Raw genomic sequence first — 14,166 nt, 5'->3', positions numbered from 1 at the left:
TCCTAAGAAAGAATGAATGAAAGTAAGCAGATGCAGGCACTCATAAGAAAGCAGGAATGAAAGTAAGCAGATGCAGGCAGTCATAAGAAAGCTGGAATGAAAGTAAACAGATGCAGGCAGTCATAAGAAAGCAGGAATGAAAGTAAGCAGATGCAAGCAGTCATAAGAAAGCAGGAATGAAAGTAAATAGATGCAGGCAGTCATAAGAAAGCAGGAATGAAAGTAAGCAGATGCCAGCAGTCATAAGAAAGCAGGAATGAAAGTAAATAGATGCAGGCATTCATAAGAAAGCAGGAATGAAAGTAAGCAGATGCGGCAGTCAAAAGAAAGCAGAGCTGAAGGTAAGCAGATGCAGGCAGTCATAAGAAAGCAGGAATGAAAGTAAGCAGATGCAGGCAGTCATAAGAAAGCAGAGCTGAAAGTAAGCAGATGCAGGCAGTCATAAGAAAGCAGGAATGAAAGTAAGCAGATGCGGCAGTCATAAGAAAGCAGGAATGAAAGTAAGCAGATGTGGCAGTCATAAGAAAGCAGGAATGAAAGTAAGCAGATGCAGGCAGTCATAAGAAAGCAGGAATGAAAGTAAGCAGATGCAGGCAGTCATAAGAAAGAAGAGCTGAAGGTAAGCAGATGCAGGCAGTCATAACAAAGCAGAATGAAAGTAAGTAGATGCAGGCAGTCATAAGAAAGCAGGAATGAAAGTAAACAGATGCATGCAGTCATAAGAAAGCAGAGCTGAAGGTAAGCAGATGCAGCAGTCATAAGAAAGCAGGAATGAAAGTAAGCAGATGCAGGCAGTCATAAGAAAGCAGGAATGAAAGTAAGCAGATGCAGGCAGTCATAAGAAAGCAGGAATGAAAGTAAACAGATGCAGGCAGTCATAAGAAAGCAGCGCTGAAGGTAAGCAGATGCGGGCAGTCATAAGAAAGCAGGAATGAAAGTAAGCAGATGCGGACAGTCATAAGAAACTGGAATGAAAGTAAGCAGATGCAGGCAGTCATAAGAAAGCAGGAATGAAAGTAAGCAGATGCGGCAGTCATAAGAAAGCAGAAATGAAAGTAAGCAGATGCGGCAGTCATAAGAAAGCAGGAATGAAAGTAAGCAGATGCAGGCAGTCCTAAGAAAGAATGAATGAAAGTAAGCAGATGCAGGCAGTCATAAGAAAGCAGGAATGAAAGTAAGCAGATGCAGGCAGTCACAAGAAAGCAGAGCTGAAGGTAAGCAGATGCAGGCAGTCATAACAAAGCAGGAATGAAAGTAAACAGATGCAGGCAGTCATAAGAAAGCAGGAATGAAAGTAAGCAGATGCCGGCACTCATAAGAAAGCAGGAATGAAAGTAAGCAGATGCGGCAGTCATAAGAAAGCAGGAATGAAATTAAGCAGATGCGGACAGTTATAAGAAAGCAGGAATGAAAGTAAGCAGATGCCGGCAGTCATAAGAAAGCAGGAATGAAAGTAAGCAGATGCAGGGATTCATAAGAAAGCAGGAATGAAAGTAAGCAGATGCAGGCAGTCATAAGAAAGCAGGAATGAAAGTAAGCAGATGTGGCAGTCATAAGAAAGCAGGAATGAAAGTAAGCAGATGCAGGCAGTCATAAGAAATCAGGAATGAAAGTAAGCAGATGCAGGCAGTCATAAGAAAGCAGGAATGAAAGTAAGCAGATGCAGGCAGTCATAAGAAAGCAGGAATGAAAGTATGCAGATGCAGGCAGTCATAAAAAAGCAGGAATGAAAGTAAGCAGATGCAGGCAGTCATAAGAAAGCAGGAATGAAAGTAATCAGATGCAGGCAGTCATAAGAAAGCAGGAATGAAAGTAATCAGATGCAGGCAGTCATAAGAAAGAAGAGCTGAAGGTAAGCAGATGCAGGCAGTCATAACAAAGCAGAATGAAAGTAAGTAGATGCAGGCAGTCATAAGAAAGCAGGAATGAAAGTAAACAGATGCATGCAGTCATAAGAAAGCAGAGCTGAAGGTAAGCAGATGCAGCAGTCATAAGAAAGCAGGAATGAAAGTAAGCAGATGCAGGCAGTCATAAGAAAGCAGGAATGAAAGTAAGCAGATGCAGGCAGTCATAAGAAAGCAGGAATGAAAGTAAACAGATGCAGGCAGTCATAAGAAAGCAGCGCTGAAGGTAAGCAGATGCGGGCAGTCATAAGAAAGCAGGAATGAAAGTAAGCAGATGCGGACAGTCATAAGAAACTGGAATGAAAGTAAGCAGATGCAGGCAGTCATAAGAAAGCAGGAATGAAAGTAAGCAGATGCGGCAGTCATAAGAAAGCAGAAATGAAAGTAAGCAGATGCGGCAGTCATAAGAAAGCAGGAATGAAAGTAAGCAGATGCAGGCAGTCATAAGAAAAAATGAATGAAAGTAAGCAGATGCAGGCAGTCATAAGAAAGCATGAATGAAAGTAAGCAGATGCAGGCAGTCACAAGAAAGCAGAGCTGAAGGTAAGCAGATGCAGGCAGTCATAACAAAGCAGGAATGAAAGTAAACAGATGCAGGCAGTCATAAGAAAGCAGGAATGAAAGTAAGCAGATGCCGGCACTCATAAGAAAGCAGGAATGAAAGTAAGCAGATGCGGCAGTCATAAGAAAGCAGGAATGAAAGTAAGCAGATGCGGACAGTCATAAGAAAGCAGGAATGAAAGTAAGCAGATGCCGGCAGTCATAAGAAAGCAGGAATGAAAGTAAGCAGATGCAGGGATTCATAAGAAAGCAGGAATGAAAGTAAGCAGATGCAGGCAGTCATAAGAAAGCAGGAATGAAAGTAAGCAGATGTGGCAGTCATAAGAAAGCAGGAATGAAAGTAAGCAGATGCAGGCAGTCATAAGAAATCAGGAATGAAAGTAAGCAGATGCAGGCAGTCATAAGAAAGCAGGAATGAAAGTAAGCAGATGCAGGCACTCATAAGAAAGCAGGAATGAAAGTAAGCAGATGCAGGCAGTCATAAGAAAGCAGAGCAGAAAGTAAGCAGATGCAGGCAGTCATAAGAAAGCAGGAATGAAAGTAAGCAGATGTGGCAGTCATAAGAAAGCAGAGCTGAAAGTAAGCAGATGCAGGCAGCCATAAGAAAGCAGGAATGAAAGTAAGCAGATGTGGCAGTCATAAGAAAGAAGGAATGAAAGTAAGCAGATGCGGGCAGTTATAAGAAAGCAGGAATGAAAGTAAGCAGATGCGGGCAGTCATAAGAAAGCAGGAATGAAATTAAGCAGATGCAGGCAGTCATAAGAAAGCAGGAATGAAAGTAAGCAGATGCAGGCAGTCATAAGAAAGCAGGAATGAAAGTAAGCAGATGCAGGCAGTCATAAGAAAGCAGGAATGAAAGTAAGCAGATGCATGCAGTCATAAGAAAGCAGGAATGAAAATAAGCATATCGGGCAGTCATAAGAAAGCAGGAATGAAAGTAAGCAGATGCGGCAGTCATAAGAAAGCAGGAATGAAAGTAAGCAGATGCGGACAGTCATAAGAAAGCAGGAATGAAAGTAAGCAGATGCAGGCAGTCATAAGAAAGCAGGAATGAAAGTAAGCAGATGCCGGCACTCATAAGAAAGCAGGAATGAAAGTAAGCAGATGCGGCAGTCATAAGAAAGCAGGAATGAAAGTAAGCAGATGCGGACAGTCATAAGAAAGCAGGAATGAAAGTAAGCAGATGCCGGCAGTCATAAGAAAGCAGGAATGAAAGTAAGCAGATGTGGCAGTCATAAGAAAGCAGGAATGAAAGTAAGCAGATGCAGGCAGTCATAAGAAATCAGGTATGAAAGTAAGCAGATGCAGGCAGTCATAAGAAAGCAGGAATGAAAGTAATCAGATGCAGGCACTCATAAGAAAGCAGAAATGAAAGTAAGCAGATGCAGGCAGTCATAAGAAAGCAGAGCAGAAAGTAAGCAGATGCAGGCAGTCATAAGAAAGCAGGAATGAAAGTAAGCAGATGTGGCAGTCATAAGAAAGCAGAGCTGAAAGTAAGCAGATGCAGGCAGCCATAAGAAAGCAGGAATGAAAGTAAGCAGGTGCGGGCAGTTATAAGAAAGCAGGAATGAAAGTAAGCAGATGCGGGCAGTCATAAGAAAGCAGGAATGAAATTAAGCAGATGCAGGCAGTCATAAGAAAGCAGGAATGAAAGTAAGCAGATGCAGGCAGTCATAAGAAAGCAGGAATGAAAGTAAGCAGATGCAGGCAGTCATAAGAAAGCAGGAATGAAAGTAAGCAGATGCAGGCAGTCATAAGAAAGCAGGAATGAAAGTAAGCAGATGCAGGCAGTCATAAGAAAGCAGGAACGAAAGTAAGCAGATGCAGGCAGTCATAAGAAAGCAGGAATGAAAGTAAGCAGATGCATGCAGTCATAAGAAAGCAGGAATGAAAGTAAGCATATCAGGCAGTCATAAGAAAGCAGGAATGAAAGTAAGCAGATGTGGCAGTCATAAGAAAGCAGGAATGAAAGTAAGCAGATGCGGCAGTCATAAGAAAGCTGGAATGAAAGTAAGCAGATGCCGCAGTCATAAGAAAGCAGGAATGAAAGTAAGCAGATGCAGGCAGTCATAGGAAAGCAGGAATGAAAGTAAGCAGATGCGGGCAGTTATAAGAAAGCAGGAATGAAAGTAAGCAGATGCAGGCAGTCATAAGAAAGCAGGAATGAAATTAAGCAGATGCAGGCAGTCATAAGAAAGCAGGAATGAAATTAAGCAGATGCAGGCAGTCATAAGAAAGCAGGAATGAAAGTAAGCAGATGCAGGCAGTCATAAGAAAGCAGGAATGAAAGTAAGCAGATGCAGGCAGTCATAAGAAAGCAGGAATGAAAGTAAGCAGATGCAGGCAGTCATAAGAAAGCAGGAATGGAAGTAAGCAGATGCATGCAGTCATAAGAAAGCAGGAATGAAAGTAAGCATATCAGGCAGTCATAAGAAAGCAGGAATGAAAGTAAGCAGATGCGGCAGTCATAAGAAAGCAGGAATGAAAGTAAGCAGATGCGGACAGTCATAAGAAAGCAGGAATGAAAGTAAGCAGATGCAGGCAGTCATAAAAAAGCAGGAATGAAAGTAAGCAGATGCAGGCAGTCATAAGAAAGCAGGAATGAAAGTAAGCAGATGCAGGCAGTCATAAGAAAGCAGGAATGAAAGTAAACAGATGCAGGCAGTCATAAGAAAGCAGGAATGAAAGTAAGCAGATGCAGGCAGTCATAAGAAATCAGGATTGAAAGTAAGCAGATGCAGGCAGTCATAAGAAATCAGGATTGAAAGTAAGCAGATGCAGGCAGCCATAAGAAAGCAGGAATGAAAGTAAGCAGATGCGGCAGTCATAAGAAAGCAGGAATGAAAGTAAGCAGATGCGGCAGTCATAAGAAAGCAGGAATTAAAGTAAGTAAGTGCAGGCAGTCATAAGAAAGCAGGAATGAAAGTAAGCAGATGCCGGCAGTCATAAGAAAGCAGGAATGAAAGTAAGCAGATGCAGGCAGCCATAAGAAAGCAGGAATGAAAGTAAGCAGATGCGGGCAGTCATAAGAAAGCAGGAATGAAAGTAAGCAGATGCATGCAGTCATAAGAAAGCAGGAATGAAAGTAAGCATATCAGGCAGTCATAAGAAAGCAGGAATGAAAGTAAGCAGATGCGGCAGTCATAAGAAAGCTGGAATGAAAGTAAGCAGATGCCGCAGTCATAAGAAAGCAGGAATGAAAGTAAGCAGATGCGGGCAGTCATAAGAAAGCAGGAATGAAAGTAAGCAGATGCATGCAGTCATAAGAAAGCAGGAATGAAAGTAAGCATATCAGGCAGTCATAAGAAAGCAGGAATGAAAGTAAGCAGATGCAGGCAGTCATAAGAAAGCAGGAATGAAAGTAAGCAGATGCGGCAGTCATAAGAAAGCAGGAATGAAAGTAAGCAGATGCGGACAGTCATAAGAAACTGGAATGAAAGTAAGCAGATGCAGGCAGTCATAAGAAAGCAGGAATGAAAGTAAGCAGATGCGGCAGTCATAAGAAAGCAGAAATGAAAGTAAGCAGATGCGGCAGTCATAAGAAAGCAGGAATGAAAGTAAGCAGATGCAGGCAGTCCTAAGAAAGAATGAATGAAAGTAAGCAGATGCAGGCAGTCATAAGAAAGCAGGAATGAAAGTAAGCAGATGCAGGCAGTCACAAGAAAGCAGAGCTGAAGGTAAGCAGATGCAGGCAGTCATAACAAAGCAGGAATGAAAGTAAACAGATGCAGGCAGTCATAAGAAAGCAGGAATGAAAGTAAGCAGATGCCGGCACTCATAAGAAAGCAGGAATGAAAGTAAGCAGATGCGGCAGTCATAAGAAAGCAGGAATGAAATTAAGCAGATGCGGACAGTTATAAGAAAGCAGGAATGAAAGTAAGCAGATGCCGGCAGTCATAAGAAAGCAGGAATGAAAGTAAGCAGATGCAGGGATTCATAAGAAAGCAGGAATGAAAGTAAGCAGATGCAGGCAGTCATAAGAAAGCAGGAATGAAAGTAAGCAGATGTGGCAGTCATAAGAAAGCAGGAATGAAAGTAAGCAGATGCAGGCAGTCATAAGAAATCAGGAATGAAAGTAAGCAGATGCAGGCAGTCATAAGAAAGCAGGAATGAAAGTAAGCAGATGCAGGCAGTCATAAGAAAGCAGGAATGAAAGTATGCAGATGCAGGCAGTCATAAAAAAGCAGGAATGAAAGTAAGCAGATGCAGGCAGTCATAAGAAAGCAGGAATGAAAGTAATCAGATGCAGGCAGTCATAAGAAAGCAGGAATGAAAGTAATCAGATGCAGGCAGTCATAAGAAAGAAGAGCTGAAGGTAAGCAGATGCAGGCAGTCATAACAAAGCAGAATGAAAGTAAGTAGATGCAGGCAGTCATAAGAAAGCAGGAATGAAAGTAAACAGATGCATGCAGTCATAAGAAAGCAGAGCTGAAGGTAAGCAGATGCAGCAGTCATAAGAAAGCAGGAATGAAAGTAAGCAGATGCAGGCAGTCATAAGAAAGCAGGAATGAAAGTAAGCAGATGCAGGCAGTCATAAGAAAGCAGGAATGAAAGTAAACAGATGCAGGCAGTCATAAGAAAGCAGCGCTGAAGGTAAGCAGATGCGGGCAGTCATAAGAAAGCAGGAATGAAAGTAAGCAGATGCGGACAGTCATAAGAAACTGGAATGAAAGTAAGCAGATGCAGGCAGTCATAAGAAAGCAGGAATGAAAGTAAGCAGATGCGGCAGTCATAAGAAAGCAGAAATGAAAGTAAGCAGATGCGGCAGTCATAAGAAAGCAGGAATGAAAGTAAGCAGATGCAGGCAGTCATAAGAAAAAATGAATGAAAGTAAGCAGATGCAGGCAGTCATAAGAAAGCATGAATGAAAGTAAGCAGATGCAGGCAGTCACAAGAAAGCAGAGCTGAAGGTAAGCAGATGCAGGCAGTCATAACAAAGCAGGAATGAAAGTAAACAGATGCAGGCAGTCATAAGAAAGCAGGAATGAAAGTAAGCAGATGCCGGCACTCATAAGAAAGCAGGAATGAAAGTAAGCAGATGCGGCAGTCATAAGAAAGCAGGAATGAAAGTAAGCAGATGCGGACAGTCATAAGAAAGCAGGAATGAAAGTAAGCAGATGCCGGCAGTCATAAGAAAGCAGGAATGAAAGTAAGCAGATGCAGGGATTCATAAGAAAGCAGGAATGAAAGTAAGCAGATGCAGGCAGTCATAAGAAAGCAGGAATGAAAGTAAGCAGATGTGGCAGTCATAAGAAAGCAGGAATGAAAGTAAGCAGATGCAGGCAGTCATAAGAAATCAGGAATGAAAGTAAGCAGATGCAGGCAGTCATAAGAAAGCAGGAATGAAAGTAAGCAGATGCAGGCACTCATAAGAAAGCAGGAATGAAAGTAAGCAGATGCAGGCAGTCATAAGAAAGCAGAGCAGAAAGTAAGCAGATGCAGGCAGTCATAAGAAAGCAGGAATGAAAGTAAGCAGATGTGGCAGTCATAAGAAAGCAGAGCTGAAAGTAAGCAGATGCAGGCAGCCATAAGAAAGCAGGAATGAAAGTAAGCAGATGTGGCAGTCATAAGAAAGAAGGAATGAAAGTAAGCAGATGCGGGCAGTTATAAGAAAGCAGGAATGAAAGTAAGCAGATGCGGGCAGTCATAAGAAAGCAGGAATGAAATTAAGCAGATGCAGGCAGTCATAAGAAAGCAGGAATGAAAGTAAGCAGATGCAGGCAGTCATAAGAAAGCAGGAATGAAAGTAAGCAGATGCAGGCAGTCATAAGAAAGCAGGAATGAAAGTAAGCAGATGCATGCAGTCATAAGAAAGCAGGAATGAAAATAAGCATATCGGGCAGTCATAAGAAAGCAGGAATGAAAGTAAGCAGATGCGGCAGTCATAAGAAAGCAGGAATGAAAGTAAGCAGATGCGGACAGTCATAAGAAAGCAGGAATGAAAGTAAGCAGATGCAGGCAGTCATAAGAAAGCAGGAATGAAAGTAAGCAGATGCCGGCACTCATAAGAAAGCAGGAATGAAAGTAAGCAGATGCGGCAGTCATAAGAAAGCAGGAATGAAAGTAAGCAGATGCGGACAGTCATAAGAAAGCAGGAATGAAAGTAAGCAGATGCCGGCAGTCATAAGAAAGCAGGAATGAAAGTAAGCAGATGTGGCAGTCATAAGAAAGCAGGAATGAAAGTAAGCAGATGCAGGCAGTCATAAGAAATCAGGTATGAAAGTAAGCAGATGCAGGCAGTCATAAGAAAGCAGGAATGAAAGTAATCAGATGCAGGCACTCATAAGAAAGCAGAAATGAAAGTAAGCAGATGCAGGCAGTCATAAGAAAGCAGAGCAGAAAGTAAGCAGATGCAGGCAGTCATAAGAAAGCAGGAATGAAAGTAAGCAGATGTGGCAGTCATAAGAAAGCAGAGCTGAAAGTAAGCAGATGCAGGCAGCCATAAGAAAGCAGGAATGAAAGTAAGCAGGTGCGGGCAGTTATAAGAAAGCAGGAATGAAAGTAAGCAGATGCGGGCAGTCATAAGAAAGCAGGAATGAAATTAAGCAGATGCAGGCAGTCATAAGAAAGCAGGAATGAAAGTAAGCAGATGCAGGCAGTCATAAGAAAGCAGGAATGAAAGTAAGCAGATGCAGGCAGTCATAAGAAAGCAGGAATGAAAGTAAGCAGATGCAGGCAGTCATAAGAAAGCAGGAATGAAAGTAAGCAGATGCAGGCAGTCATAAGAAAGCAGGAACGAAAGTAAGCAGATGCAGGCAGTCATAAGAAAGCAGGAATGAAAGTAAGCAGATGCATGCAGTCATAAGAAAGCAGGAATGAAAGTAAGCATATCAGGCAGTCATAAGAAAGCAGGAATGAAAGTAAGCAGATGTGGCAGTCATAAGAAAGCAGGAATGAAAGTAAGCAGATGCGGCAGTCATAAGAAAGCTGGAATGAAAGTAAGCAGATGCCGCAGTCATAAGAAAGCAGGAATGAAAGTAAGCAGATGCAGGCAGTCATAGGAAAGCAGGAATGAAAGTAAGCAGATGCGGGCAGTTATAAGAAAGCAGGAATGAAAGTAAGCAGATGCAGGCAGTCATAAGAAAGCAGGAATGAAATTAAGCAGATGCAGGCAGTCATAAGAAAGCAGGAATGAAATTAAGCAGATGCAGGCAGTCATAAGAAAGCAGGAATGAAAGTAAGCAGATGCAGGCAGTCATAAGAAAGCAGGAATGAAAGTAAGCAGATGCAGGCAGTCATAAGAAAGCAGGAATGAAAGTAAGCAGATGCAGGCAGTCATAAGAAAGCAGGAATGGAAGTAAGCAGATGCATGCAGTCATAAGAAAGCAGGAATGAAAGTAAGCATATCAGGCAGTCATAAGAAAGCAGGAATGAAAGTAAGCAGATGCGGCAGTCATAAGAAAGCAGGAATGAAAGTAAGCAGATGCGGACAGTCATAAGAAAGCAGGAATGAAAGTAAGCAGATGCAGGCAGTCATAAAAAAGCAGGAATGAAAGTAAGCAGATGCAGGCAGTCATAAGAAAGCAGGAATGAAAGTAAGCAGATGCAGGCAGTCATAAGAAAGCAGGAATGAAAGTAAACAGATGCAGGCAGTCATAAGAAAGCAGGAATGAAAGTAAGCAGATGCAGGCAGTCATAAGAAATCAGGATTGAAAGTAAGCAGATGCAGGCAGTCATAAGAAATCAGGATTGAAAGTAAGCAGATGCAGGCAGCCATAAGAAAGCAGGAATGAAAGTAAGCAGATGCGGCAGTCATAAGAAAGCAGGAATGAAAGTAAGCAGATGCGGCAGTCATAAGAAAGCAGGAATTAAAGTAAGTAAGTGCAGGCAGTCATAAGAAAGCAGGAATGAAAGTAAGCAGATGCCGGCAGTCATAAGAAAGCAGGAATGAAAGTAAGCAGATGCAGGCAGCCATAAGAAAGCAGGAATGAAAGTAAGCAGATGCGGGCAGTCATAAGAAAGCAGGAATGAAAGTAAGCAGATGCATGCAGTCATAAGAAAGCAGGAATGAAAGTAAGCATATCAGGCAGTCATAAGAAAGCAGGAATGAAAGTAAGCAGATGCAGGCAGTCATAAGAAAGCAGGAATGAAAGTAAGCAGATGCGGCAGTCATAAGAAAGCAGGAATGAAAGTAAGCAGATGCGGACAGTCATAAGAAAGCAGGAATGAAAGTAAGCAGATGCAGGCGGTCATAAGAAAGCAGGAATGAAAGTAAGCAGATGCAGGCAGTCATAAGAAAGCAGGAATGAAAGTAAGCAGATGCAGGCAGTCATAAGAGAGCAGGAATGAAAGTAAGCAGATGCAGGCAGTCATAAGAAAGCAGGAATGAAAGTAAGCAGATGCAGGCAGTCATAAGAAAGCAGGAATGAAAGTAAGCAGATGCAGGCAGTCATAAGAAAGCAGGAATGAAAGTAAGCAGATGCAGGCAGTCATAAGAGAGCAGGAATGAAAGTAAGCAGATGCAGGCAGTCATGGCACGTACCGGGTCCAGGGGCTTGCTGCGGGCCCACGTCATCACTGTACTTATCAATATGAACAATTTTTGGCTCTCAAAGTTTTCGATCTCCGTGTGAAGTGCTACATGAGGAAGTAATAAATGTCAGGTCAATAAATGTACAGCCAGACTGATGATGCAATGATGATTTTCAAGCAGCTATGATGAAATACAATTAATACTTTTTAATAAGGAAAATAATAAAGAATGATCATGTGATTTTTGCTTAGAGCTCCCCCTGTTGGTCAGACTGGGAAACATTGTAAATTGGCATTTGGTTTTCTCGCTACAACAGTTGTTAATAATGAGTAAGTCTTGGTTCCCCACTTGGGGCGATTAAGGTGCGCTTGTTGATCACCAGCGATCAGCAGAGCGATAGTGCAGAGTCATCCTAGGAGGGGGCTTCCACAGCAGGAAAAAACACATTCCTCTGAAAATTGCTCTGAATATTGCAGCATAAAGCAATTACATTTGGCAGAGTGAAATAAAAGGGAACCTAAACTGTGAGGGATATGGATGTTTCTTTTTAAACAATACCAGTTGCCTGGCTGTCCTGCTGATCTCTTTGGCTGCAGTAGTGTCTGAATTACACAGCTGGAACAAGCATGCAGCTCAGGGCCGGATTTACCGTAAGGCACTGTAGGCACCTGCCTACAGGCGCCTGATGATGGAAAGACAGCTCAATCCCTTCCCAGAGCGCCTCCCCCCTCCTTCCCTATGCAGAGTCCTGATGAGAGTGTAAATAGAATGCTTCCCACCCTGCTCATGGAATTCCACTGACCAGATCTCCCTTCAGTCAGGAGCACCTCAAGCTACTTAATACTGAGGTAATTTTAGCTACGTAATACTAGGGGGCACCTCTAGCTACTTAATACTGAGGGTACTTCCAGCTACCTAATACTAAGGAGCATGTGTAGCTTACTATGAAGGGCAAAGGAAGTAAGGGAGGAGTGACAGCTGGACAGCCAGCACTCTTGCGGTACAGTTTCGAGGAGGGTGGAGTCTAGGGTGCCAGGACATCTGTGCCTAAAAGGCTTCTGTGAGGTAAATCCGGGCCTGATGCAGCTAATCCAGTCTGACTTCAGTCAGAGCACCTGATCTGCATGCTTGTTCAGGGGCTGTGGCTAAAAGTATTAGAGACACAGGATCAGCAGGGAAGACAGGCAACTGGAAAAATCCATATCCTTCTCAGTTTAGGTTCCCTTTAAGCCTTAAAGGCAACTGAACATCTGAACCTAAAAATATATAAAATTAATCTCCACATAAGGGAGATTGGTAATAGAGCATGCTGTTAGGAGGGCGGGGGTTGGGGTAATCGTCAATACTTACCTATGGGGTAGCTGCTCCTCTGATTCCCCTCTGTCTGGACGGGCTCCACCATCTTCTCCAGGTGAGCCCCCAGCTGTGCTGAAATTTCAAGTTCCCAGTGAAGTCATGTGCCTGACGCAATGCATGCTGGGATATGTAGTCCGTGGATGGGAGTACATCTCTGCCGTCCTGCGTGTCACTTCAGCTATGCTTTAAATCGTTGGATCTCGAGTGATTCAAATTGCCTGTGTGGCCCTGGAGCAAAGCGAGATCCTCTTTTGTGTACAAATATAATTTTTTTTGTGCAAGTGCCAAGTACAAAAAAAAAATGTATAAAACAAATACACTAAAATCGGTTAAAGGAGAACCGACACAACCCCCGCCCAAGACCCCCCCCCCGCCCCTCCCACACACACACAAAGAGTTTCACTTGCCTGGGGCTTCTACCAGCCCCCTGCAGAGGTCCTGTGCAAGCCGGGACAAAACGATCCTCTGATCCCCCACCTCAGCGTTTTGAGTTTTTGTGTGCTTTTGTTCCCCTCCCCCCCCCTCCCGATGCTCCACTGCCAGCTGCGTTTTTGGTAAAAGCACTTTTCGAAGCGCTTTTCAGAGCGGTTTTGAGGAGATTCACTCACTGACGCAAGTCAGGAAGTGAATGCTTTGACCCAAAAAAGAATACATACAATGTATTTATTCTAAAAAACATGCAAATGCAGCCGCCGCATAAAGCGATTTTGTCAGCGTTCAGAACTCTTCCTATACCTTCCATTATAGCAAAATCGCCCCAAAAATTGTACAGGCACCGCTTTGCTGAATGCACAGCACACGAACCGCGCTGATATGAACCTTCTCATGGACATTCGTTGTACAAGAGTTTTGTGGGCGATTTTCAAAATCGCCTGTGCTTGAAAAAAGACCGAAAGCGCCCCTAGTGTGAACGTGCCCTCTATGTTGTGGGCCACTGCGCCTGCACGGCCCGGGCCGCGTGAGTCCTCGCTCCTGTACTGCGCACAGGAAGCTCCCCGCCGCAGGGACAGGGCGTCTGCGGGGGACCGGTACATGCCCCAGGTAAGTTAAACACTTTTTGTTTTGGAGAAGGGCTTATAGTTCTCCTTTAAGTCTCCAACCCTTTATAAAACTGCAATGCTGAGGGTGATGCCCACCCATAAGTTGCTGTGAATTTCCAATAGTGCGCTGCTTTCTTTAGCCACAAGAGGGGGCAAGATATTACTAAACACTGGCCCTTATGCAATTTACTTTTTCTCCTGAGTTTTCTATTAACCACTTCCCGACCGCCTAACGCACAGAGGCGGCCGGGAAGTGGAGCCCTGAAGGACCGGCTCACCCACAGAGGCGGCGGTCCTTCTAAGGGCATGGACGGAGCGATCGCGTCATCCGTGACGCGATCCTCCGCCGGCGCCTGTCACTGCTCGCCCGCCGCAACATCCCGCCGGCTGTACGGAAGCGCCGGCGGGATGTTAACCCCGCGATCGCCGCATACAAAGTGTATAATACACTTTGTAATGTTTACAAAGTGTATTATACAGGCTGCCTCCTGCCCTGGTGGTCCCAGTGTCCGAGGGACCACCAGGGCAGGCTGCAGCCACCCTAGTCTGCACCCAAGCACACTGATTTCTCCCCCCCCTGCCCCAGATCGCCCACAGCACCCATCAGACCCCCCCCTGCCCACCCCCCAGACCCCTGTTTGCACCCAATCACCCCCCTAATCACCCATCAATCACTCCCTGTCACTATTTGTCAACGCTATTTTTTTTTTATCCCCCCCCTGCTCCCTGCCCCCTCCTGATCACCCCCCACCCCTCAGATTCTCCCCAGACCCTCCCCCCCCAGACCACCCCCCCTGTTTACTGTATGCATCTATCCCCCTGATCACCTGTC

General features: G+C 44.0%; 1 protein-coding gene across 1 annotated transcript in view; it reads right to left on the bottom strand.

Annotated features, from left to right (window-relative positions):
- Nucleotides 1-14,166, bottom strand: part of AK7 (adenylate kinase 7) — a 91,474-nt gene that overhangs the window by 53,637 nt on the left and 23,671 nt on the right. Inside the window, exon 4 of the mRNA XM_068254787.1 lies at nt 10,948-11,042. Within this exon, the coding sequence (XP_068110888.1) occupies nt 10,948-11,042 (95 nt within the window). The remainder of the gene's footprint in view (nt 1-10,947; nt 11,043-14,166) is intronic.

The sequence above is a fragment of the Hyperolius riggenbachi genome, chromosome 9, assembly GCF_040937935.1.
Source record: "Hyperolius riggenbachi isolate aHypRig1 chromosome 9, aHypRig1.pri, whole genome shotgun sequence".
Lineage (NCBI taxonomy): Eukaryota > Metazoa > Chordata > Amphibia > Anura > Hyperoliidae > Hyperolius > Hyperolius riggenbachi.
Note: the sequence above shows the minus strand (reverse complement) of the source record. Positions and strands in the feature narration are given on the sequence as shown.